The sequence below is a fragment of the Thamnophis sirtalis genome, unplaced genomic scaffold (genome assembly GCF_051295495.1).
Source record: "Thamnophis sirtalis isolate CommonGarterSnake01/CBP01778 unplaced genomic scaffold, rThaSir2_p1.2 scaffold_3, whole genome shotgun sequence".
NCBI lineage: Eukaryota > Metazoa > Chordata > Lepidosauria > Squamata > Natricidae > Thamnophis > Thamnophis sirtalis.
In genome coordinates, this window is record NW_028261383.1 from 71,804,285 (window position 1) to 71,832,144 (window position 27,860).

A 27,860-nucleotide genomic window follows, 5' to 3' on the forward strand; every position below is an offset into this window, starting at 1 on the left:
TCATTCTTTATAACAGCCCATATACTGCTTTAACCTGAGGAAGCCTTCATCCAGATCAGGGGTGTCAAATTGGCAGCCTGCGGGCCGGATGTGTCATACCCAGTCCATGCCCACCCCATCTCCGCAAATGGGGAAAATGTCACAAAACATCACGACGGTAACGTGAGACCGCCTGTTTCACACCCATGATCTGGGTAGGGGAAATTGCTTGCTGGCCTAGTACTTTGGGGAAGTAAAGAGAACCAAAGTGAAGATATACTGCATTAGTGGCAGTACTGATGCTTTGAACTGCTCTCCCATGAGATATCAGATTAGTCCCCTCTCAGGTGTCTTTTAAATTAATGTTAAAAACTAAGCTCTTTCAGAAAGAGTTCACGATTGAAATTATTCTTTTTCATTTTTTGTCATTGTTCAGACTGGATTTGGAATTTGTATCCACCCACTGACTCCTTCCTAAAGACCTGGGATAGGCAGATGTTGATGTTTTATGGCATCAAAAATATCCTTGCAGGATGTAAGCTATTCCAAGTCATTCATCAGCCATACATATCTGGCCTGAACTTTTTTGGTTTCACCATGCACTTGCCTTTTGGAATTGACTGATGGTGAATTTGTCAATGCCAATGGTGTTCAAGTCATGCTGAGGTCATTTTGAGATTGCATCCAAGGTGCCTATAACTATTGGTACACCCTTTGCTTTCTTTGCTCTATTTCTATTTGCAGGCATTTGTACAGTATTTTGTTATCTTCTCCTGCTCCTTCTCTTCTATTCTGCTGTCTCCAGTTATTACTACTATTATTGTTTAGATTTATGATAGCTGCTTACTCCAAAAGAGTCTTAAAAAATATTCTCATTGAAGTAATACATGTAACTGTAGAATACAATAAGCAGCAATGTATAATGGACTTCTGCATTGTTTAATCAGGTGGACAGGTACTGTAAACAGGTGGATGAATTCTAATTGATCATGATTCCTGTGTTTAAGTTCCAAGCCACACATCTTGCCAAGAAAACTGTCAAAAAGCAAGCTGAAAAAGATATCACATGATGCTGAAGCAGTCTCTAAAGCTGCATAGGGACACACATGAAAATTAAAGATATAATGATACAGGAGAATGCCATACCAAGTTTCACAAAGCATGTCCTGTTCCATGAACTGGCTCAAGTAGAAGCAGAAGGAATATTTCCAAAATGTGGCTAAAGTCTGTGTGCTTTCAGTAGATAAGAGGATAAAAGTGTCATGAATTTTGATTTTAAAATTACTATTAATCTAATGTTATTCGTCTGAGGATACTCTTGCCTGGAATTGCTAACTTTGCTGTGGGACAAAATGTCAGTATAGGAGACCCATCGGAGACTTATTTACAGAAGGAAACTGATAATTCCAGTGCATTTCTCAACATAACAATGCATAGAGCGTTCTATCACATTAACAAACTTGTTTCTAAGTAGCATCTGCAGAGAGTCATAGATCAAGGGCTTCAAAGCTGCCCAGAGGCTAATGCTACTAAGACTATATTGTTGGACTCATAGAAAACAAGGACATAAACCTGCAGCACCTCGAGGCCATATTGCAGGCAGTGGTGAACTGTGGCTTTAGTGCACAATAAAATAAATGTGAATTATTTAAACCTAGTATAACCAAACTACTGGCACACTTGGCCTTCACAAGTAAGCAGAGAAAACAAGCAGTCTGAATCCCAAAGGCCATGTGACATGCCACACTGTGCTGTTCTTTTTTTAAAGTTTGTTAATTATTGTAACATTCCTGCCAAATTCACCCAGTTCCCAACCATAAATGCAACTGTAGTATTGACCAAAGAATCCTGGCAGAGATTGAGTCCAGCCAAGTGATTTATTCAAAAAGCAAATGCTTTTACAATATTTACAACATACTTAAGTAAGGTGACCAGAGGTCCAGCTTTTGGCGGGACAGTCACGATTTTTAATAATTTGTCCCGTGTCCTGCAGCATGTTCAAAAAGTCTTGATTTTCCAAAAGAAAGAAAACAATTTTAAAAAGGACGCCGTTAAAAAAAAAGTTTTTATTTCTCTGAAGTGTCGTTCCTGATGTGGCCTTTAGAGGGCAGTGGTTTCCCTCTCTCCGCTCAGCTCGCTCACAGCAACCAACGAGGGGCGAGGCTCCCTCCTCTCCTGCCCGTGTGCACACTGACGCACACTGTTTTTCTGCAGGCAGCGCGGCGAGGAGGAGGCTTGGTCCCGGGCCAAGCGGCTCAGCCGTCGGAAGGTTTTTCTTTTTCTTTTTTAGCCTGCTTCTCTCGGGCGCCACTCTCCCTGCAGCCATTTCTCCCTCTTTCTCCTTTTTGTCCTTTCTCCTCCTTCCCCCCAAAAAGAGAACGAGAGGGAGAAAGAGGAGATGTGGGAGATAGTGGGATCGCTGTTTTCTGAGCTTGGTGAGCAAGGATCCTTCACCCCACCTCCTCTTTCAGAAAGAGGAGGTGTGGGGGAGATTGTGGGATCGCTGCTTTCTGAGCTTGGTGCAACAAGGATCCCACTATCCTACTATTTTATTTTTCTTTATATACACTGAGAGCATATTCACCAAAGACAAATTCCTTGTGTGTCCAATCACACTTGCCTAATAAACTATTCTATTCTACTTTATTCTATTCTACTCTATTCATTTCTATTTCAATTCTAACAAGGAGTTTAGCTTCTCTCTCTTGAAAATGTAAGCTAGCATAAGGCATTATAATGCAAGCTAGCCTTAACTTTCAAACAGTTCATTTAGTGACCAAAGTTACAATGGCATTGAAAAAAGTGACTGATGACCATTTTTCACACTTAGCGACCATTTTCAGTCTTAGCGACCGTTGCAGCATCCTCATGGTCACGTGATCAAAATTTTGATCTTTGGCAACAGATTCGTATTTATGATGGTTTCAGTGTCCTGGGGTCAAGTTTGACAAAATATAAAATTTTTAATCAAGCCCCCCCCCCCCCCCCCCCCGTCAATGGTTTCCTTCTTTACCAATCTGAAAATCTGGTCACCTTGTACTTAAGCCTCTGTAACTCAATTGCTTCTTAATTATTTCTTCCATAATTCAGAACCGCAGCTTAATGATTGTCAATCAAAGATAGAAGTTTGAAATCACATTTAAATGCTTATATTCACAAAACTATGGTGGTTTAAAATTCCTTTTAATTGTAAAAAAAAAAAAAAGGAGTTATACCATGAAAAATAGGCTTTTAAAAATATACATGTGTTTAAAACCTTCCACTATTGTATCTAAAGAAAATATTTTTCCTCAACATTCCTTGTTTTGCTTACCAAAGCAAATAGTTCCTTAGAAAAATTCACTAAGTCTGTCAACTTGTGAACTTATATTGAAACATATTAAAACAACTATACTTGCTCAGCTTTTGAAGAATGCAAATAAAGGATTTAGTTAAAGATATCAAAAGTAAAATGACTTTTATGTCTTTACAAATATGGCTTATAACCTTACACTCACCCAACTCAATCCTTCCATGATATACCATTTGATTATTTGAATATCAGTCACCAATTTCTCTATTGATTTGGGGAATTGGTTTAGGAATTGTTTAACTAAAATAAATTTTGTATCATTTAAAGGAGAATATGATGTTTGAACTTTTTAAATAACAATGGTTCTCCAGTTTGGTCTAGAGGCTCAGCTCAGCTCAGCTCACAACCCTATAAGCTGAGCTGAGAGAGAGTGACTGTCCCAAAATCACCCAGTTGTCTTTCATAATTAAGGGAACTAGAACTCACATTCACAGACAGTTGTTTAATAATCCCTCTCTCCATCCTCCACCCAACAGTAGCCACTATCCTGCCTGCTGGGAAGGAAAGGGAAAGGCAGGGGTGGGCTGCTGGAAGTTCACATGGGTTTGGGCGATCCTCTAGCTAGGATTCTGCCCAGTTCGGCGAACCTCCAAATGCCATCCTTGGCTGACCATGCCCACTTTGTCCATCCCTCCTGGTCCTCCCCTCCCAGGAGTCTCCACCCGGCCTGTTCATCATACCAGGTAAGTACAGGGCTCGTGCAGACTCAGAGAGGGAGGGGGAAAATGGGCCTACCAGAAGTTTTGGAAGTCTGGAAATGGGCTGTTTCCAGCCACTGGAGGACCTCCAGAGCCCGGGGGAAGCAATTTTCACCTTCCCAGAGCCTCGTGGAAACCTCCAGTGCCATGGTGCAGGAAGCCAACTAGACCATACCCACCCAGCAATGGGGCAATGAACCCATTGCTGCAATTTTTGAAGCCCACCCCTGGTGAAAGAGAAAAATTCTGATGCTGCATGCCTGATTCCCTTAAGAAAACTCAATGGAGAAGCCAGCAGGAAGTAAAAGTTGCTCCTGTTTCTACTGCATTTTTTGCTTGCCTATAGTCATTCTATTTCTCTGAAACAATGACCCATAGGGCAAAAAATTAAAAAGACAAATTTTCTTTTCTTTTCTTTTTTTGGTTAAAATCTCAGCTAGGTCAATCAGAAGAACAAAACAACCATATGTTCCCACATTAAAATTTACTATATGTTCTCATATGAAAACTTATGTTTAACAAATATTTTGCCAATATGTATTTTTTATTAGAGCTAGTCTAAGAAATTCTAGATACACAATCTTTTTCAACTGAAATTTAAATTCAATTATTTAATATAATTTAAACATAATGTATTGTTATGGACTTCTAGAGAAGAGATAATGTATTGTTATCATTGTGAGTGATTTTACTATGCTGAAAGTCAAGAATTTAAACTTATAACTAAATATTCACACTGCCCAAGGCTTTCAGTTATTTGGTATGCTAAAATTGTAAACAATAACATCACTGCTAAATGATTAAAGCATTTTGCTTACCATCTGGCTACAAATGGAAGGCGTGTTAACAGAAAATACACTTGAAACATTCCATATGTTAAGAATGAATTTTCAATGCTGAACAATAGTCTATCACATGTGTGTTTTCATATTTTATATTAGCTAGAGTACTTCTTGATTGCAACAGAACATTAAAGTTGTTTAAATGTTTTGCTCTTTTTCCATCTGAAGTGGAAGTACAGGAATGAAATGAACAGCAAATGATCCATTTTAACTCTGATTTATTTGTCATTATGAATACGTGATTAAAAATGTGTTATTCAAGGTTTTAGAAGCCTTTTCTCATTACAATGATCTGCCCTGCATCAAACAAATTGATGGATGGGCAAATTACTGGGTGCTGGCTCTAGTATTTTTTAATAGAAAAATAATATTTATCTCACAGACTTGCAAATACTCAAATAATATTTTGAATACTGGTAACAGGTTGGAGTGTGGTGATAGAAAGAAATGTCTTCTTTTCTTATCTGTTCAAACACTACTGAGCCAACCAAATAGGTAAAGGTTCCCATCACACATATGTGCCAGTCATTCCCAACTCTAGGGGGCAGTGCTCATCTCTGTTTCTAAGGTGAAGAACCAGCACAGTCCGAAGACATCTCCATGGTCATCTGGCTGGCATGACTAAATGCCAAAAGGACACAGAACGCTATTACCTTCCCACCAAAGGTGTTCCCTATTTTTTTACTTGCATGTTTTATGTGCTTTCAGACTGCTAGGTTGGCAGAAGCTGGGACAAGTAATGGGAGCTCACTCCTTTGTGCGGTGCTAGGGATTTGAACTGTGAACTGCCGACCTTTCTGATCAACAAGCTCAGCATCTTAGCCACGTCCCTTCAAGCCAACCAAATACCAAACTATTTAATTATCTTTCCACTCCCTGTGCACTTTCCCAATTTCTGTGCTTTGTCGGCTTCATAATACTTTAATTAATGTTTATCTTGAAAATGAAAATCCTCATCTTCTTAAATAAATTATGCATCCAGAAAAACTCCCTAGTATTCAGCTAATAAAATGAAGAACCACATAAAACTGATGCACTTTCCTGAAATACTCATGTAGTTTTATTTTTGATAAAAGTGCACACAATTAGTTTGTTTCCCATGTTTAAAAAGCCAAATCCGCAAACACCAGTACAATAACGTAACCTATCAAATGATGAAGAGGTGGCCACAATTACAGTTTTCATGTGCTGTCTCTTGACAGATCCAGTCATTGCAATTATACCATTTTCTGGCAAATTGAGAGGCCAGAGTACTCTTTGAGAAAATTGGCAGTGTTGTCTTGTAGTAGAAGATGAATCATGTGATAATTATTAGTATTTTATGAGTAAATAACAGATTTGGGGAGGGAATAGGCTTTCAATCATTTTACTTATTTATCACACTTTAGATAAACTGTAATGATGAAATGACATTCCTCTAAAAGGGATGAACACACACTGTGGCCAAAACAGTGCAGGAACTTCTCTGGGATTAAAGAGAGAACATCAGATAACTGGCATGTACTCTGCACAGCTCATTTTTTGTGAGTAAATGTCAGGAAATTGTATTTTTGCACTTGACTTGTGTTTGGCTGGGAGTCATGGGATTCCTTCGTACTTATAACTATTAATGTCACCTACAAGGATGGACTGAGTGCATCTCTTAATCACTGGAACTTTATTTTTCTCCCCTTTAAAGGTTAAATCTCTGTAAAGGTTGAGAACTTTCAGATTGACACGTTTTACTGAAATGAGAAGTTGAATTGCCTTCATTTCCTTCAAATTTACAGTTTAACTGTAAATTCAAATATTTATATTTTAGAATATATAGCAGAAGGATAGTTATTGTTGAATTTAGAAAGTTTTAAAAAGATTAAGGGATCAGTTGGATTTGATTTAAGGCTTTGAAATTGATTGAAAGGATCCTCACTCTCAGGAAAATGCTTCTTTACATCCTGAAACCGATAATAAGACTGAAGATTAGACACTAAAGAGCATCAGGTGGCTACTTTAAAATTTGATATATGGTGACAGGAATTTTTCCAATCATTTAACTCTTTCATAACATCACTCACTGAATAAAACAAGCCCACTGAATAAAATTAAAACTGACTTACAAGTAGAATTTAAAATTACCGTACATTTTGCAAGAAGATGATCAGAATAACAGACTTACAAATAAAAATGATGACTTAAAAATTGGAAAAGAAATACACATAACCAGATTAAAGATCAGGATTATTTCCTTATTCTGGATTTACCAAAGGGATTTGCTGGAGTTGCTACATTGAGAATACAAAGTGTGCTTGATAAAGATGAAATCAAGAACTTTTAGAAGAAGAGGAGAGTATGATAGAGCAATAAAGCAATAAATAAAGTAATAAATAAATAAATAAAGCAATAAATAAATAAATGTTACTTTATTTTTTGATGGTTTTAAAGCCTGTTTTTGAAAGAATATAGAATTGGTTTATTTGACCAAGGTTAAAATAATGGATTGTTATTTTGGAAAATATTTAACATTTTTTAAAATCTGATCTGGATGATAATAGTTATTTCTTTTAATGCTTCATTTATTTATTTATTTGAGTGGGATTGAGCATTGATTTTTGGAAGAGAAGAAATGGGGGTATTTGTTTAAAAGGTAAGACTGGATTCAGACTGGATGTCATAGTTATAGTTTATAACATCTATGTTTTATTTCTGATAACCCTTGATGAGTTTTTACCGCTTAATGAGGATAGATGATAGATTTAATAAGGATATATAATTAGAACAATTAATCAGTGGAACAACTTGCCTCCAGAATTTGTGAATGCTCCAACATTGGGAGTTTTTAATATGAGTTTTGGCAATATTTGTTGTCCAATCTCTTGATGACTGATTCTCAGTCATCCAGGTCATGGTTGTCCCAAAGATGCTTTTTTCAGAAAGTCCAGTTGCCTCTTGAAAAAAGCACCTTTGGGACACACACCTGCCTAAGCAGTTAGCAATAGCAATAGCAGTTAGACTTATATACCGCTTCATAGGGCTTTCAGCCCTCTCTAAGTGGTTTACAGAGTCAGCATATTGCCCCCAACAATCCGGGCCCTCATTTTACCCACCTCGGAAGGATGGAAGGCTGAGTCAACCCTGAGCCGGTGAGATTTGAACAGCCGAACTGCTGAACTGCAATCAGCTGAAGTAGCCTGCAGTGCTGCATTTAACCACTGCGCCACCTCGGCTCAATCAGTTGGACTTGAAGACCTCCAAGGTCTTTTCCAACTCCGTTATTCTATTCTGTATTCTATAAGGCTCTAGAGGTAGGTTTCTAAAAATTTGGTGAGATACAGAATGATGAGATTTTGGTTATATTTTACGAGATAGTAATAAGTTATTAATATTAATTATATTTGCTGGAAATACATTTTATTTTTAATTTGTTTTGTTCCACAGTTGTATAAGTTTTACTTTTATAATCTTTAAAAATATTATGGAGAAAAATAATTTCATATTAGTTCTATCATTTCTATTTGCTCCCCCCCTTCATCTATGGATTTTTAGCTGCAACAATATTGTATAATGAGTGCCTGTCTCTCTTCTAATTTTACCCTTTTCTTTGGCTCATTAATACCAATATGCTTTCATTAGCTGTGCCTTTGTTCATAGTTCCTGGAATTTTCCATTCTCACTGTGATAAAAGCCATATGTTCTTTTGTTACTACTACTTCAGCCATTTGCTAAAGTAAAATTATTTAGAATTATTTTTAAGAACCGCTGAAAGGATAATATTTGCACTCCATTGGCTTCTTTTCTTCTAAGAAGCTAAAATCTGTTGAAATCAGTGTGTGACTTCCCTGTCAATAGATATTAGTGCTTCTCACACTTTTCAATTAACTATTACTTATGCTAAAGCTATAATTCCCCCTTTTTAAAAGACATGTACTGCATGTGAGCCTAATCATTTTATCTTAATAATTAACCAATATCAACCACATTATTCTAATATTTCCCATTAAGTCATTTTTACACCTAGCAACCACATTGACAGATTTTTCTCCAGATGATCTACCCCTAACCTATTGTTTCAACTCCCCCAATGTCCTTAACACCACTGTCCTACCTTGCGGCTGGACATCTTCTCATTTCTTCCACCTTTCCAAGCATCTTTTCCAGAGTGCTGGGTTTTTGCATAATGTCTCCAAATAGGATCATTTGAGCCTGGTCATTTGTGCCCCAAATGACAACTCTGGATTGATATGTTCAAGGATCTATATGTTAGGAATATAATCTAACAGTTGGGTTGGCAATATATAAACCATGTAACAATGTTGTACCTGTTTCTTTAAATCATACTGTAAAATGTGATTGGTTGCTGTTTTCCTCAATCGGCCATAAGAGGGAGCCAGAACGACTGTTAGCTCTCTCTCTGTTTCATTAGATGCTGGGCTGATCTGATCTGAACTGAGTGTTTTGGAAGCTGGCTGTTAGAAAGTTTCCAACTGTTAGCAAACTGTGTACCGGACTGTTTCTATGATACTGGACTATGTTATTTGGATTATCCCTTAACTGAAAGACATTGATGACTGACTGTCTTATCCGTGTATGATTTGGACTGTTTGATGGACTCTGATACCTCTATTTGCACGAAAATAAAAGCCTATTTAAACTGCAGTGTCTCTGTATGTTGGTTTGTGTGTTTTCCAACACAACTCTAACAACACTTCGCTGAACGTACTCGCTCTCCCAATGGGGAACTTACCTAACACTATATATTTATTTATTTTGGATAGCCATGGTATTATCAGGAGTCTTCTCCAACATCCAAGTTCAAAGACACCACCAATACTTTTCCTATCCTGTTTCTTTAAAGTCCAACTTTTGCTTTCATACAGTCTTACAAGCTATACCATGGTTTGTATGATTCTATGCTTTTTAAATATAGAGACAGCATAGCATTTGGAATACCTTAGGCCTGCATGGGTGCTCTATCAAATGCATCATATTTCTTGCCTGCTTGTCCTTTACTATTGTGCCTGTTTGTCCTTTACTATGAATGGTTGATTCTAAAAGGCAGAAGCTAGCCACCATTTCAATATCTGCATTGTCAGTTTTAAGCCTGGTTGTTCTATCTGAGGTCATCAGTTTGATCTACTTATATTATACTGTATGTTTTAAATGGTCAAATATACAATCCTGTTAAACAGTCCTGATTTACATATGGATTTCAAAATCCCACTGATAACCAACTCATATTTTTTTAGAATCCCTCTGTACATATGCCTCAATTAGCTTCCATGAATGGGATTTAAAAGAGATACTGCTTTAGGCTGTGCAATAGTAGCATTCCTATAATAGGAATGAGAAAATCCAAATTGATGAGAAAAGCCTGGCTGTAGCTGAATTTATTTTCTGCTGCCTGTACCTGCTGTGATGAATGTTTGATCATTGTTCTTCATAATATATACAAATTATTAGGGAAAAGATGTCTGAACATATTTAATCCTGCATTTAATTTTTGTAAGTTCTTTATGATGTTTTAGTCATTTTATACAATTTTAATTAATGTTTTATCATCCTGAAAATGTTAAAAATTGTCATATGCAATCCTAATTTTGATAGAAGTATTTGCCATCATATACCCAATGTTTAGTTTCTAAACATTCCTAACTCCTTAATTTCTCTCTTATAAAATATAGGCACTGTTTGTGAGTCATCAGTTACTTTGGTCAAGAAAAGAAAGTATATGTTTTAGAGGTGAAGAAACATTCCCCTTTTGATTTTCCAGCCACGTTTTGTGGACTTTCAATCCCATTAAATGTAACATTAGTTTAAATGGATTTTGAAACACAGTGCTCTCCCTCCATGGCTGGCAATTTCCAGAATGTTTAGCTGAAACATTATTGACTGACCTCTATTTTCTGTTCTTTAGCTACTATATAAAACCATTCAAACACGTTTAGATTAGTTCTGAGATTTCAAGTGTTTTAGCATTGTGGATGATACCCATGTTTAACTCATATTTTACTTTTATCTCTTATCATATTTATATCTCACTCTCTCTTTATCCAGATCCCTTATTTCATTACAGTTGACGTCTTTTATATTTATTTATTTTGGTTTTAATGGTGTTTTTTTTTGTAATTTGTTGTTGTGAACCACTCAGTGATTGAGAGTTGGGTGACATGCAATTTTTTAAAAAAATATTATGATATAGCTATAGGCTTTGAAAAGTATTCATTAACTGCAATAGATCCATAAGTAAGACTCCTACATTAGTAAAGATAGAAGAAGTAAACCAGATGAAGATTGGATGAAGTAAGCTACAGGTCACAAAAGATGACTCCTTTCAATAAAATATGTTAGTTGGAAACACCATGTAAGCTGACACCAGACAGAACATAGAAGAACTCAAAGAATTAGTGCAAGATTGGACAAAAAAACAGACAATTTCCATATGTTTCCAGAAGACATTAGTTCTTTCGATGAACAATGGCAGGTAACACCATGGAGGACTCTTGAATTGTGGACTCCACTAAAGGAGAACATTTTCCAAGTTAATACAACACCATCTCTTTGATCTTTTTAGTATCAAATAAAAAAATCTTGTTTTCTTACTGTTTCATTACCCAAGTGAATTGCTAGTACTGATGATGTTATTTAATTTGGTTAATTAAACATCTGCAAGAAAACAATCAAGCCCAGAGAGCATCAAGGACTCCTCATTTCAACCCTGAGCTACAAATATTCTTCTTTATTGATCTTTTTGTTTATCCCAGAATTTAAATACTTCATATGGTGCAGAGATGTAAGGATGTTAACTCTATAAAAATTTTAAAGCAATTTTACAACAAGAAAAACAAATTTCAAGATAAAACTAAACTACTTTTCAGCACCTTTTGCAGATATAATTAATAAAAAGATGTCACCATCTAGTGTAGCCTAGTGAAGAACAAGAAGATATCTATCAGCCTAAATAAAAAAGTAAGTACATGATGAAGAATTAAACCATTTCTTTTTTCAAGATCAAGTGAAAGTTCTACCAAATTCATGCAAAAAAGAATATTGGCCTTGGAGACATTATGGCCCAGATCAGTGCAATCTGGTGATTCCTTTAAAGATTGGCAATTCCTTGAGTCCTTTAAAAAAAGGCTACTCACAGACCACTTTTCTTGCCTTTTTCATACTTCATTTAATCAAGATTAAATATATTAAAATAGATTTTAGCCACAGATTAAGTCAACGATCATACACAAGTTTTAATTATCTCTGAAACTGATAGGAAATGGGAAAAGAATTACATTACATGTGAAAGAAGACAATGAATCAGACAAACTTGAGCCCCAGTCTGTTCAACTGCTGGCATAATTATTGTGTAAAGACCAAAGTGATTTTACTTGGAATATTATGATTCAATCTGGGCCAGTCACTGGGACCAGAGGTTTAGTCTTCCAAGCTTTTGGACTCATGCTGGAGCCCATCCTCTCTCTAGCCAGAATGTGTGTGAGAGAGGTTCCCTGACAATGAGCTCCAGAATGAGTCTGAAAACTCGGATGAGTAAACCTCTGACTGACTCAGACTGGATCTTGCAACAGTATCCTGGATGACATATATTTGCCTTCATTCATGAAACTATATTAGAGCTATCTTTGTAAATCAAGACCATATTGACTAGTAATTGTAGAAACTAATATGTCTAGGAAAAGATACCATCAAAAGACTATTCAAGAAAAAGAAGAGTATTATGAAAGGTGTTGGGATTATCTTGAGTACAGGCTTTTTCCTGTAAGCAATAACATAAGTCGGGCAGAGAAATTACAAATGTTTAATGGCATAGCTCCTGTAGTTCTACATACATTGCATAATATGCTATCATTTTATATGGTAAAATATGTTATCATGTTAAGCCTGTTGTGATAGCCACCGATAAGCCACATAAAGGTTCACATATATTTCTACAAGAAATTCCTCTCTTGTTACTTGAGACCACTACATGGGAAAATAGATCAATAGATTGGCATGGAATAGCACCAGCTAGGTAATTTCTGTCTCCCATTCTTTGCTAAGTTTGAAAGATGAGAAAACGCAAGATCAATAGAGCTGAATGGTGTGATTTTGTTGAAGTAAAAAAGATGGGAGATGGGTAGCTGACAATAACTACATAATTATAGAGCTGATGGGGGAAAAAAATTCCAGCCTTCTTGGTTAATAAGATGGTAACTGCAAGGTGCCTAATAATTTGACAGAAAATTGAAGGCTGTAGCATATAATTATCTCCAGTTATAAAGGTATTGCAGCCATAGTTTTTATACAAGCAGACAGTAACTGTTCAAAAACAGAAAGTGATGTATCAGAAATGTAATAATATGGGAAAATGCAAATGAAAGTACAGTAAAAGCACGACATGTCTCTTGTCTGTTTGAAAGAAGAAGAATATTGTGATGTTGATACTAGTTATACTATTGACAGGAACATTTTAAGAAAACAGATTTTGTTAAAGTAGCCTATCTTTAATATAAATAAGCTATTTTAATATGTAATATGTTTTCACTCTGCTTATTTTTAATTTTTCACTCTTAAAAGTTTGCCTAGTGCCAACCTCTTATGTACAACTTTTTCTAATGAAATTTGCACACTGATTATAACTATCTGCAGTTTGGAAAAGATTGCAGAGATGATTGCCTCAAAAAGGTTTTTTTTCACCTGGTATCAATGCAGTAAACAATATGTGTTCTAGTTGGATTGCAACTGCTATCACAAAGCCAGCAGTATTTTCATCTTTCCCTGTTGCAATGAAATCAAAGCACATATTTATGGTCTTTTAAAAAGTTCATTGAGTCAGTCTGCTTGAACACATTTTTACCGCAAGAGGGCATTGCTGCTTTTAACAGCAGCACAATGTTCTGTTGAACTGAGTATTTCAGTTGAAATGTTTTGGCTTAGCTAAGTAAAGCGGTTTGGAAGAAGAGAAATGTGTATTTAGCTTCTATAAATCTGCCCATATCACTTGGATGAGCCACAGAGTTTATGTAAAACCAATGCATTTCGAAATGTAACTTGTAATTTAATATAGGACAACTTGAATTTCTTATAACTTACAAAATTGACCCCACATTTCCCTTTTATGTATATCATATTATGTTCTTTCTATACATCTTTACTGCTACTATCCAGATTTTTCATGCCTTATGCTAAATAAATAAATTATGTGCTAAGACTATTTAGGGTTACGTCACATTTCTTAATGTGCCCAATATAATAAGGAAAGGAGATTATAGTACTGATTTTTGGGATGCCCCAGGAGTTCAAGTTATTCTTGTGCGAGATGTGATGTGACTCATTTCATCTCAGAGATAGATAGAATAAACAATAATTTAGTATACAGTACAATTTTTACAGAAAATCATTCCCCTGAGGTCAGATTGGTTCCGATCTTTATTGCCTTCTGGAATGGCCTGAAGCCCTAGCTTTTTCATCTGGTCTTGAATGACGTGGAACCCATAAAATTGCTGTAATATTCTTAAACTGTGCTCTCGTGGTGTTTGTACTGTATGAGTTTAATTATTTTTTAACATTTGGTCTGTTACATAACTGTTTTATTATTTTGCTACTGGATTATGTTTAAATAGAAGATGCCCAGAGTCATGAATGTTAGATGGGGGAAGGTATATAAATTGAATGAATGAATGAATGAATGAATGAATGAATGAATGAATGAATGAATGAATGAAATTTGCAACAAAAGAAGCATAGTTGTAATACTGTTGGCCTGGTGAACTAGTCCAGACAGGAATCACGCTAGCTCTAAGCTTGTTATAAGCATATATTAAATAAGCTTGTAAGCTTCTATAAACAGAATCTTGTAAATCTGAAAGTATACCCACTGGCTTTGTCACTCCAAGAAACTAGGGAAGGATCTTGCTATTGGCCATGCCCCCATTTTTTCTGTGGACTCAGCTGCTTTTTATCTGACTGTTATTTAGTCTGCAGCTCTTCCTCCTATCTCCCATGGTAATTCCAACATTGTGTTAAAGATATCATAGTCCTATACTTTAACAGAATAAGAAATCAATTAAGGATTCATTTTGAGCAGTTACATCTACATCATATACGTATATTTACATATACAAATGTATCAGAAATAAAGTCACTGATTTAGCTCACTGGGATTCTACTTCCATACTTTGTCAACTAATGTCCTCCAGCAAAAACAGTACAACCTAAAAAGGCATAGTAAATCATTTTACAGCATATGAGAATAAATTGCTATACAAATCTATCCTTTATGTGAGTCCAAGAACATTCATAAACTTCAGTTTCTCTTTCAAAACTTTAAATCATAGCTCTAGGCTATCTGTGAAATGACAAAATAATAAAATGACTCCAAGAACCAACAACAAAGATCAAAGAGCAATGTGTAAAATTGAAAGCAAATTAACAGCATGTTGCTCAGCTGAAAGTGCTATCTCACACTGCTTCCATGCAGAGGTGACCTGTGAACAGAGACAACTGGATTTCACATCTAAGTGTCTCGTTATTGCCGAGCAGAGATACCTTTTAACGGGATTTATAGACTGCCCCATGGGATCTTTCGCACTTAAAAGCAGCCAAGTTTAAAATGCTGTTTTGTCTTCAGACATACAGATTTATGAACAAGATTCTGTATGAATAAACTACCTTGTATATACACATAATCATAACATCAAATCATTGGCCGCTTCACCAACCCGCAATTTATCATCTGCTGCGATTTTGATATCTGACTGTTACCCTTACATATTGTCTTCAACATCGACCATGGCTATGATGGACATAAGCCTCCCACTACCCCCTTGAACACTGTTGGTTCCTCCCCCCCCCCCCGTGGATATGTCATCTCCCTGTTCCATCTCCCTGTGATGTCACTCTGTTTTGGTTGATGCCACACTCCCCTTTATATTATATTGCGACAGAACTTTACTCACTTTGGGAATTCCCCCTTTCCCAGGGATGGCCTTCTTGCTTATTAAGATACTTCCTTAATGACAGATCTTGGGATCCTGAGAGGTGACATGCAAAGAAAAGGCTTCTTGGGTTTTTTTTACAGGGGGTTTTTAAATCAAATTTAAGGGGTGGGTGGGGGAGTTGATTCGGCTAGCTCAGAGAGACTTGGTGGGGGGAGTCTGCCCAGACACAGGCCAGAACTAACTAAAGGGTGTGGGTCGGGAGTGCTGGAAAGGGTTGGGATTCCAGAGGAGACATTAAACCATTACATTGGGGGGTTTGCCATCTCTACTGTATGTGGGAGGGGCAGATACGGTGGGGGCCTAGGGCCAAATTATGTCCGGGGGATGCGGGTTTGCTGTTTAAGAGCGATCACACACTCCAACCCTCATTGCCCCTCTCGCACCCCTGGGTGCTCGGGATTACAGGACCTGGGTCTCCGGCTGGTATCGCTTAATGCCACGTCCGTGGTACATAAGGCTCCCCTCATTTAAGACCTCATACAAGAGGGGAGAGCGGACCTGGTGTGCATTATGGAGACCTGGTTGGTTCATGAGGGGGGTGTTCCCCTCATTGAATAATGCCCACCAAGCTTCTGGGTGTTTTACCAGCCGAGAGCCCAGGGCAGGAGCAGGGTGGCGGCGGTGGTTATTAGGGAAAGTCTTGGACCTCAGGAGGTCACTGTGCCTCACTGTGAGTCCCTTTTTGTGAAGTGGGACCTTGGAGTCCAGGTGGGCCTTTTTGTTACATACCTGTCTCCCTGCTATGTTTTATCGGCTCTGCCGGATCTGCTGGATGTGTTAGGTGGATTGGCGGTTGATTTCCCCAGGCTTATGGTCCTGGGGGATTTCAATCTGCCTTCCATTGGTGAGACATCTGAGTCAGCTCGAGAGTTCATGGCTTCCATGATGGCTATGGACCTAACTCAGTTAAATCAAGACCCCACTCATAACAGGGGACACACACTCAACCTGATTTTTGTCTCTGAACAGTAGATGAATGATCTAGATTTAGGGGATATTTCTATCCAAACCTTGTCATGGTCAGATCATTTCCTCCTTAGGCTTGACTTCCATACTGCTACCCCTTGTCGCAAGGAGGCAGAACTGATTAGATGGTTCCGCCTCAGGTGCCTGATGGACCCTGAAAGGTTCCTGATGGAGCTTGGGACTTTTCCTGAATCCCTTGCTCACAGTTCGACCTAAGCCCTAGTGGAAGCTTGGGATAGGGCGGTCACTGGCACCGCGTTGTGCCTTAGCGGCCTCTGACCCAGTGCCAATCCCAGCTAGCTCCCTGGTTTACCGAGGAGCCCAGGAGATGAAATGCCAGAAAAGATGCCTAGAGAGTGATTGGAGGGCCAGCCGGTTCGAATCCGACTGAACACTAGTAAAAATTCATATTAAATCCTACTTAGTGGCGATAAAAGCGACAAAACAGCAACATTTTTCTGCTCTTATCGCATCCACAGATAACTGTCCAGCCGCCCTGTTTAGGGTGACCCGCTCCTTACTTAATCAAGGAACTGGGGAAGACCCCTTTCAGGGTAGGGCTGAGGAATTTGTTCAATATCTGCAGGATAAAATCGCTCAGATCCGAACAGGCTTGGACTCTGACTGGGTAGATTCGGGCGAGTTGACGGAGATGAATCTTGTGGAAATCATCTGGGATGGGTTTGACCCTGTGACTCCTGAGGGCATGGACAGGATTATGGGGAGTCTCAGTGCTGCCACTTGTGTGCTGGACTCATGTCCCTCTTAGTTTCGGCTTCCCGGGAGGTGACACGAGGTTGGCGATTACCAACGCTTTATTGAGATAGGCTTCTTTCCCACCACCTTGAAGGAGGCGGTGGTGAGGCCCCTCCTTAAGAAGCCTTCCCTGGACCTAGCCTCTTCATCCAACTATCATCCAGTCTCCAACAGTCTTCACTTTTTTTATAGCAGAATATTTGGTGCAAATATTAAATTATTATTTAGTTATTGTTAATTGTGACAAAACCTCATAATTTATCAAAGGAGTTCACATAAAACCACTTATGTATATATAGAGTAAGAACATTGTTCCCTGATATATCAACTGTCCTTATTGAAACAATACAAAAGCATTATCAGAAGTGGATGAAAAAAGAAACATTGTAGTCTTAACTTCCTATCTATGTGAGTATACACAACATTTTGCTGCCTTAGGCCAGAAGCAATACAATAGAAAAACAGAATTCCAGAGTCAGAGAGGCTAATATTTCCAATGAGTTTGAGCTATAACACCTCTGCTGCAGTGGTAGACCTGAGTCTATTTCCTCCGATAGCTGACTTCTTGGAAAGTGTCTGGCTCAAATTCTATTAACTATATAATTCACATAATATCCCATTTAACTGCTACTCTGATAATTCTGCAAGCAGAATTATTTCCATATAACAGTTGATCTAGGTGCTGATACACACACACACCTTTTTCAACTCACCCAACATTTCTATATACCCCTGGGTATCTTTTCCACAATGCATCTACCCCTGCACCCACTCCATGACTCACATAGCACTTCATGTGCATCCTCACAATTTCTGCCACCCCACGTACTCTCCCAAACCATGAGACACTTCTTGTGCACCCTTTTGCACATTCAAGCACCATTCTTGGCCCATACAGTACTTCTCATACATCCTCCCTGGTCTGTACAGCACTAGTGCATCCCTTTGCACTCTTGATCCTACTCAATCCTTTCCTACACTTCCTAGATTCCCACGTACCATTCCCCACTCAGCAGCAGTCTGAGACTTTTAACTTCCTGCTGGCTTCCCCACTGACTTTGGTTGCAGGAAGTTGCTTTGCCTAACAGTTGTGGGATTCAGTTGATGACAGCAACTGGGACTGTAGGGGTTGCCTTTGGTAGGTGATGCAGTTGTGTTCTATGATTGTTTCACTTAATATTAGAAATTCTGGTCCCAATTGCTATCATAAGTTGGGTATTTCAAATCTCAAGAACTATAAAACAGATACATTCAACATATTTAAGGGGGCTAAGTTCAAAAAGCTTAAGGGATATTAAGTATCATGGAAATAAGTTCAAGATTACATCATTTTTGAAAGGTATATTAGGCAGTGCATTACCTTTCAAATTTTAGGGAATATTTTTATAGTTTAAAAAAAATGAAAGAAATTAAGCAGTCACAAAACCTAACTTTTGACTGAGACAACAAAGTGGAGCATTATAGAAACTGAATATTACCTTTTCCTTAATTGGTGTGTACTATTAAGATTGATTTATTGTCCCCAAATCTAAAATCTGTCTAAATTGCTGAATGCATGTTGTGGTTTACCATTTTATTTTTGGTCACTTATTGTTTGTCTCTTGTTACTGCACACCCTTCCCTTTGTGATTGTAAGCCGCCCTGAGTCCCCTCAGGGAGAAGGGCGGCCTATAAGTCTTAATAAAATGTCTAAAAAAAAAATGTCTAAAAAAAAAAAATCTGGCAGTATTTTTTAAAAAAGTTATAAGCAGGGTTTATCCATTCTGTAAGTAACTAAATCTGGCTGTTTGTCATTTTATGCATTGTAGGGGGATTTTTTTCTTTTCTGCAACTGTAAAATTCATTGCTGAGGCTGAACTGAACATTGAGGTCAACACCCTTGAGACTCTCATAAAGCCTTGCAATACAACTTTACCAGCAGACAGATACATGATGACACAGAAATGAGGCAGAGATGAAGAAGGGTCCATTCTCCTTGTCCTAGGCATCCCCAAGTGAATCATCTTACAAACATGAAAGAATTTTTTTTGTCTCTAAACACTACACCAAAAATTCAACCTCTCGATCAAGGCATAATCAAAACATTCAAAATGCACTACCGAACCCAACTTCTGCAGTGGGTTATTGCTAAAATGCAAATCTATGAACTATACGAAGAAGCAAAATCCTAACCCTTAACTCTAACTTAAGTGGATTAAGTGAGGAGGACACAGAAACTGCAGATTTTTCCAAAAGAAGAGGATGTCAGTCATTTGATAATGCAGATAAAGAAATTTGCTGTAGAAAAATGCCCACTGAGTGGTATAACCAGCATTGAGAGCTCATTCTCCTTTGTCATAAAAATAATTAGAAATAGACTAAAACTGACTCTTCTTTTTTTTTAGAGAGAATGATCAAACCATGAGAAAAGAATAGATACATAAATGTATTGATTTTGTATGATACAGTATTGTATGAATGATTTTCTTTTGTTTTCACAATGTGTGTTTCTGTATGATATTGTCTTAAGAAAAGCTTCATAATAAAACATGGCATGTGTACATATCAGTACAGTTGTTCCATATGTTGTCCACTTTCATTCAATCCCTTGGGTGTTTAACTTTCAGAGGGTTTACTGTATTTAGAAAACATGTCTTTAAAATAAAAATATCAATTAAACAATAAAATCACCATGTTAAGCATAACAGTAAGTAAAACTTATAAAACTAATTGTCACCACATAGAACCCACCTATACAAAAAATATTCAAACTAATAAAAAATAGCAATTGCTCTAGACTACTTCTATACTTTTAAAGCAGCCAAAATATTTATATTTAATTTTGCAAAGCAAAGCTACTAAATAGCAGCCTATGTTTTGTAAGTAATTTTGATTAATGAATTAACATTGTATTTTACAATATTGCATTTTACATTGTAAATGAAAACATGGTATTCAGAATGTTCTCTTAGAATATTACTATTTATTTTATATTTATCTCTTGAAATTCCATTTTTCCTTTTCTCTGAAGAATACAAATGGGCTTTCCTGAGTTTTATTCCCATAATAACCATAAACTGGGCTGAAAGAGAAACATTATTTGTAAAACACACCTTTGGTCTTTCCATTATTTCAGCTTCAGACCTTTATCACTTTTTAAATTAACAAACACATGATTTAGCATGACAGGGCCATCCAGTCAATACAGTTATCCAAACTAAGACTTCTCTTAAACTGTTAGAATAATTTTTGCTATATTCTTCCCAAATCCTCTCACTTGTCACTAAATACAAAACATCTTTCCTTTTTTCAGTTTTGAAATTAGAAGTGACTGGTCATTTTGAAAAGAGAGAACTTAATTTATCTATATAGGATGCAAAAACCTGCAAATAAGCATACAGCCTTTGTACCTGAAAATCTACTGTACAGCAGGACAGATAAGTTTGTTGTTTCTAAAAAAAACTTAAAATGACCAATGGTATATCCCATTTCTCCTCCAGGTGCAGCACACATGCTGATCTCTGCTGTAGAACTAAGCAATAAAACACATGTCATCTTGTAAGCATTTCTATTTTCCCTACGTTGATTTTTGAATGCCAAAGGAAAAAACCATATCAGGATGGTTTTGGAAGGTTAGGATCCAAATAATCTCTGTTCACAAGCAATATTTCTTCATCAGTTTCATTCTTCTTATTGAATGATATGAGAGCTGATAATTTAAAATGCAAAGCCAGGCATGAGTTTTATTTATGGTACAGAGCTTTTTGGTTTGCTACATGTATCATTTTTACTATAGGCTGAGTTTGACAGAAAGGTTATTCAGATTTTGCTGCAAATTTGATTGTACATTGTGCAAAGTGTCTATGGCACAGACTGAATCCCGTTGCTGTGTTTCTTTGCTTTCAGTGTGTAGTGGAAAGTGTGGGTATATATAGTTAAGAGTATGATGAAAAACACAGGAGAGAAAAGGGAAAAAACAATGCACAAAATTTTTATTAAGTTTCTGTTATAAGTTCCTACCTGTGGGTCAGAAAGACGAGATAGGTCAGGATATAAGTAGAATTTTATTCCTTCAGTAGCCCCAGGTAATGTTACTCCTCGAACCAGTAGAATCAACAACATGACGTATGGAAATGTAGCGGTTACATATACAACCTATGAAAAAAGAGTGAAAAACCAAAGAACACATCATTTACTAACCTACTTTATGTCACATAATATCCTTATGTTCATAAAACACTTAATGTCTACAGCAGGATAAGACATTTGGCTATCTTGATATTTTTGAATTAAATTCTCCAGATTCCCTGCCTTTGACCCATCTTGGTTCTTCTGAGGGAAGCTGAAGTGCAAAAATCTGAAAGCAATGGGGTCCTAGGGGGAAGGGGAGGAAATGATGTAAGATTAATGAAATTAGTGTTGTGATACAAGTCCTACTACCTTTCTACAGGCAACAGAAGAGCCAAGGTGGCGCAGTGGTTAGGGTGCAGTACTGCAGGCCACTTCAGCTGTTATCTGCAGTTCAGCGGTTCTAATCTCACCGGCTCAAGGTTGACTCAGCCTTCCATCCTTCCGAGGTGGGTGAAATGAGGACCCAGACTGTGGGGGCAATATGCTGACTCTGTAAACCGCTTAGAGAGGGCTGAAAGCCCTATGAAGCGGTATATAAGTCTAACTGCTATTGCTATTGCTAACATGGCATTGCATACAAAAGGGGTGGGATGCTGCTGCTTTGATTCTTTTGAGGAAAGCTTCTGATTCTTCAGAAGCAATTCTTTTAAATAGTCATGGCACAAAAAGCTCCAGAATTATTCCTAGTATCCACATTAAAAACATCCTGGAAAACATCCAGTCTTTCTCTGACTGCTTTTAACAAGTATAAATCCAACCGAGGTCTCACTTTTGCCAAATTAATAACAAAAAAACACAGAATTTCGTAAGGAGATTCACCTCTAAATCAAAACTGGAATTAACATGGCAAATTTATGTTAAAAAGAGTACCCACTATTGGGGTGGCTATTTCCATTGCTAAGTGATGTAATCACTAAACAAAACATCATATGAAGGTGATGGTCACTTTTTCCACAGTTGTTAAGCAAACCACCCATAGTTGTGACAATCATGTGACTGCAACTTTTTTTTTTTTACCACCAGCTAAACTATTGGTTTTGTTTGTCAGAAGCCAGTTATGAATTGTACAAGTGACAATAACTCAACCATAGGATACTACAGTGATTGCAAATGACCACTGGTTTCAAAGTGCCCAAATGTTATTCACATGGTTGTAAAGTTACTTTTTCAGCACCACTGCAACTTCAGATAGGTGTACCAGTCATTAAATGAGGCCAACCTGTAGTAAAAAGCTATTTCAGAGCTACGTATTTTTTGTGAAACAGGTACTTCACACGGAAGAGAGTGACATTAAATGCCTCTGTTTAAATAATTACATATTTGCATCTTTTTACAGTCCTGCACATCTGCTTCATAAGTTTTTTTTCCTAATGCATATACACAAACAGCCACTCTGGCTCCCCTTTTTCTACTGGTACAGGTAACGTATATGAACATTTAACCCAGTGCGCAACATTTATTTCAAAGATGTTGTAAGGCCTTGGTTTATTTGCACTGTTATCTCTTTTAACTAATTTCAAACCAAACCCGTAGAAGTTTTCAAATGTGGTTCATTGAGAGTTGCTGTTAGTTGTGATCCCCTCCCCTGGAAAAAAAACACTTTGCTGTAGCAGCTCCTGTCCTCTGGAATGAGGTTCCCCCCTAAGCTATATAGCCCCATTCTGCTGTTGTCTAAAAGAGCCATGCAGACTGTTTCTTCATCCAGGCCTTCAGTCAGGGAAAGTGATATACCTCCTTTCATCATATTTGCCATTTTGAATCTTTATATTTTATATTTTATTGATTTTATTATTATTATTATTATTTCATACCCAACCTTTTCCAGTGGAAGGTACTTCAATACATACACATCCAAGTTTTGAGGACTTTGATTATTTCTTGAATAATTTTATTCAAACTTTATTAGGTTTCAAGCATCAAGGGCTGTTTTAGGGCTTTATGAAACAGATCCAGGAAGTAAAGTTCACAAATAAAGCATCTCACAGAATTGTATGCGCAGTCCTTATTGTTATTTTTCCTGCATGCATCTCAATAAGCAGTAGGCACTGCCTCTGCTTTTATTTTTAAAACTTTTCCGCAACATGTCAAACCTCTCTGAATAAAATTAGAACAAAACAGTTTCTAATTACACTACATCCTGCTTTAATTGCTTCTAATTGCTTGATGTACAAATTTGCATATCAATGCTCAAAATAGTTCTTCCATTGCTATGTCACAGCAACATCCATGTCTACATTAAGGGAATAAAGTAAATATGAAGACTTGCTGCGTCTGCAGGAATAGTTTAATTAAAAACGAATCTTCTGTGATCACAAATCACAGTGCACAGCATGCAAAAGAAGCAAGTTTAACCTTGTAGCCCAGTTCAAAAGACAAGAATCAGAGTAACCATATAGTATACTTCCAGCGAGCTGAGAAAATAGGAGCACTTAACATGGTGAATTTAGCTGCAAAAGTTAAAAATAGATTTCTTGTGCTCTCCTTACAACACAGGATGTCAGTTCAATCTTCACAGACTATATCACTGAAGCTTGAAAGCAAATTGAGTCCAGAACACAGAACCACCTACCATAAATTTCACTCCATGGCTTTGCTTATATCATGCCCATAAATCTTCTGATATGTAAATAACATTCCTTTAACTTAGTCGCTTACAATGTGATTTTGCTTGTATCATGTGTGTGCAATTACAGACATGCAATACTGTTCCTAAAAAGATGATAACAGAAACTCTCTGTTTTTGGAGAGTTATGCTTTTATCATGAATTATTATTTCAGGTACTGGCAAATAAATTACATGAACTCCAAATGCAGTAACCTATGAATGCATTTCCCATTGCTTTATCTTTTTTTCTATTTCATGTCTTTGTCACTGAAAAACTACTGTCACTTTCTTCTTCCACTAATGTTTCTTATTTGGCAATCAGCTCTTTGGTATGGCTCTGCAGTAAAGATCCTTATCTTGCTCCCCCCTGTCTGGAGACTTCTGCCAGGTCTATCCTCACAATGGGGTTAAGAGAGAAGCAGCAAGAAATGCCTGATTTACTGCCCAGGTAGAGAAGCATGATAAAAGGTATAAATAAGAGGTCTCATGGGAATACAAATATGGGATATTTATGTTTAAGTGGCCAGAAGCTCCTGGATAACATAAACTATATTTAGCTTTTTCTCTAAAGTGTATGACTTCCTAAGAGACACAAAAAGAAGATATTGCTCCCTCTAATTCATAAGACTGACACATCATCTCCACACATTTAATTACTTTTGTTACATAATAGCACCATTTGAGGGATACAGCTGGATGGTACAGTTTCAAAAACTGTTATCCATATATCACTTTTTTTTAAATCACAAAAGAACACTAATCTGAAATGGCTATTTCCTTCAATTTCAGGTTCTTTCACATCAAAGGGTAGCATAACCCTTGATACAATGATGTTTTTAAGTCAGCTTGTTGCACAGCCCGCTATTGAGACAGAATGACAGTATTAAAAAGGAGTGCAATTAGAAAAAAATATCACCAAACATCTATATCCACACTCAAAAGCAGTATCAAGCTACTGCTCCATATTTCTTCAATTCCTGACTAAAGCGACTGTAGGAAGTTAAAATCCACCCCTCTCCTAGAAAATGAAATATTTTAGGAAATATTAAAAGGGAGAATATTATATTTCCCTGGATGAGAAATGGAGAAACATGTTTCTAGGCAGAAAACAGACTCACTCTTAATAGCCCCCCCACCTTTGTCAATGGGCCATTAAGGCCTGAGCCAGTCTATTCTACATAACAAAGATCTACCTCCTTCAAACAGAGCCATTTCATTGCACTCACCACCAAGTTTCAACCAAACTTGGCACACAGATAACTACAAAGCAGTGGTGAAATACAACCAGTACAGACTAGGCAGATATAAATTCTAAGAATTTCAAAAATACATAATGAGAGTTTCCATATTAAAAATCTCAATGAACATTTATAGTAGATTAAATTCACTGTTTTCTCATATCAATTACTATATCAGATATACTATCAGAAACACTACTTTTAAGACATACGTAAACTTCTCAAGTTGGATCTTCCTACTTATGACATGCTTCTGCTCAAAGAGAGAAAAAAGAGATTAAAGCAAAAATAATTCTAGTTCATCCCTAGAATAATCCTTCTGGCCAACTACTAAGTTTGCAGACCACTAAAATGGTAAAGATGAGTAAGTGAATGGACTTCATTGTTTGTAGAAATAGAGAAAAATATAATGTTTTCAAAAATGGTTTCTATTTATATATATTTTACATTCACTGCCATGATTTAGTGGTAGATAAACAGAATCGTGATTGTGCAGTGATTAGAATGTAGTATTGCAGGCAAATTCTGCCCACAGCCTGGAGTTCGATCCTGACGGGCTCAAGGTTGACTTAGCCTTACATTCTTCCAGGGTCAGTAAAATGAGGACTCAGATTGTTTGGGGCTATATGCTCATTCCGTAAACCACTTAGAGAGGGCTGTAAACCACTTTGAAAGGGAATATAAATGTTAAGTGCTATTGCTAACCACCTTTCTGTACTCTATTGTTTAATTAAATAATAAATAATTAAAGATTGGATTTTTTTAAATGAAGAAATGTACCTTGCTGGAAGATTATATTTACATCACTCTTCCCAGCATAATGCCCCTTAGTTGCATTATGAATTCAATTACCAGATTCCCAGATAGCCAAAAGGACTTCTAACAATTGCTAGAATTGTTCTTGCAACATGACTAAAGGTCATGGTGAGAAAGGAATATCAATATGAAAAGAATGTGTAAAAGTCCTAAATAGCTAATTGGTTATATTGCTTTCATGCATTATTACCCCTTTCAACTTTAATGTCACTCCTTGTTATCAAAATTATGTTTCTCAAAATTGCATATTGAAACAGGTAACACAAAAACAAAATAAATCTCAATTTTTGATGATCCAAAGATAGTAGGTCAAATTAACAAGAAAGATAAATACACAAATACACAAAACTACACACACACACACACACACACACACACAAACACACACTTTACTAGCTACTTCACAAAGCCTAGTTAAATTTAGCAGCCATTTGTGCAACAATGCCTCCTCTTTTCCAAACAATTTTGTGCATCATATTTTTCCAAGCAATTTGGTACATCATATTGGTTTCTGTGCATCTTGAAACATTAATGAAGATTTTGGGGGAAAATAAATCAGAGTTTACTGTTTGGCCTCCAGTCTTTGATTTCTTGATACTGAATAGTCATTCAAACCTTTTAAGATTAAGATTATCATGATCAAGTGAACTAATCATGGTGAATGTTCTACGTCATGGTAGCCTAGCATGCAAATAATAGTATTTCTATCACTTCACATATGTTTTGAGTCAAGTTTTAAATACAAATTATATTGGTATTAATAATGTTTATTTGATATCAACATGTTCCCCATTTGTTATCTGATTACTATTCCAAACTGGTTTTGATAATCTTTAATCTTTAATATAGAAATAATGTTACAAACATTTAAAATAAAGTTGAAAGTAAATATTTATATTACACGGGGTTTCACATTTTCTATTTTGTACATAAAACCATCCCACCTATGAGTATTTGGGTGGTAAATGCCAGTGCCAGAATATGAAAGAATTAATTGTAGTGAGGTCCTTGACACTCTCTGACCTTGGGGGTTTTCTTGCAGACATTTCATTACCACACTAAGTAACATCATCAATATCTCTTACCTAGTTTGTCAATAAAACATCTGCAAGAAAACCACCAGCGTCAGAGGGCACCAAAGTTTCCAAAGTTCAACACTGAGCTATAAATGTTCTCTTCTTTGGGTAGAATTAATTACTTTTGAAACTATATATGCAGATGCCATTGTACATATTCATTAATGCTAATAAAAATGTATTTCCATTAAAATTGAAACTGTACGTATAGAAATACTAGACTTTGATTTTTTAAATTTTTTAGCATCTTCAAGTCAGCCTTGATTCCTGCTGACTGCCCAGATAACCCCCCGCCCCAGTTTTATTGACAAGATGTTTGGAAGTGGTTTCCCATTGCCTGCTTCCTAGGGTTGAGAGACAGTAAGTGGCTTAAGGTCACCTGGCTTTGTTACTAAAGCAAGACTACTTTCTAGATTGGTACCTTAACCACTACATCAAACTGGCTCTCTTCTTAACAT

General features: G+C 36.8%; 1 protein-coding gene and 1 pseudogene across 2 annotated transcripts in view; one reads left to right on the forward strand and one right to left on the reverse strand.

The window, feature by feature from the left end:
• The window catches only part of SLC6A11 (solute carrier family 6 member 11), a 104,189-nt gene that overhangs the window by 31,769 nt on the left and 44,560 nt on the right, over positions 1-27,860 (reverse strand). For both annotated transcript variants that reach the window (XR_015695905.1, XM_087709117.1), the window contains exon 7: positions 21,557-21,691. Coding sequence is in view for 1 of the 2 variants with exons in the window: in XM_087709117.1 (XP_087565243.1) it covers positions 21,557-21,691 (135 nt within the window). In the remaining variant the exon portion in view is untranslated. The remainder of the gene's footprint in view (positions 1-21,556; positions 21,692-27,860) is intronic.
• On the forward strand, positions 13,234-16,807 carry LOC148048002 (uncharacterized; annotated as a pseudogene).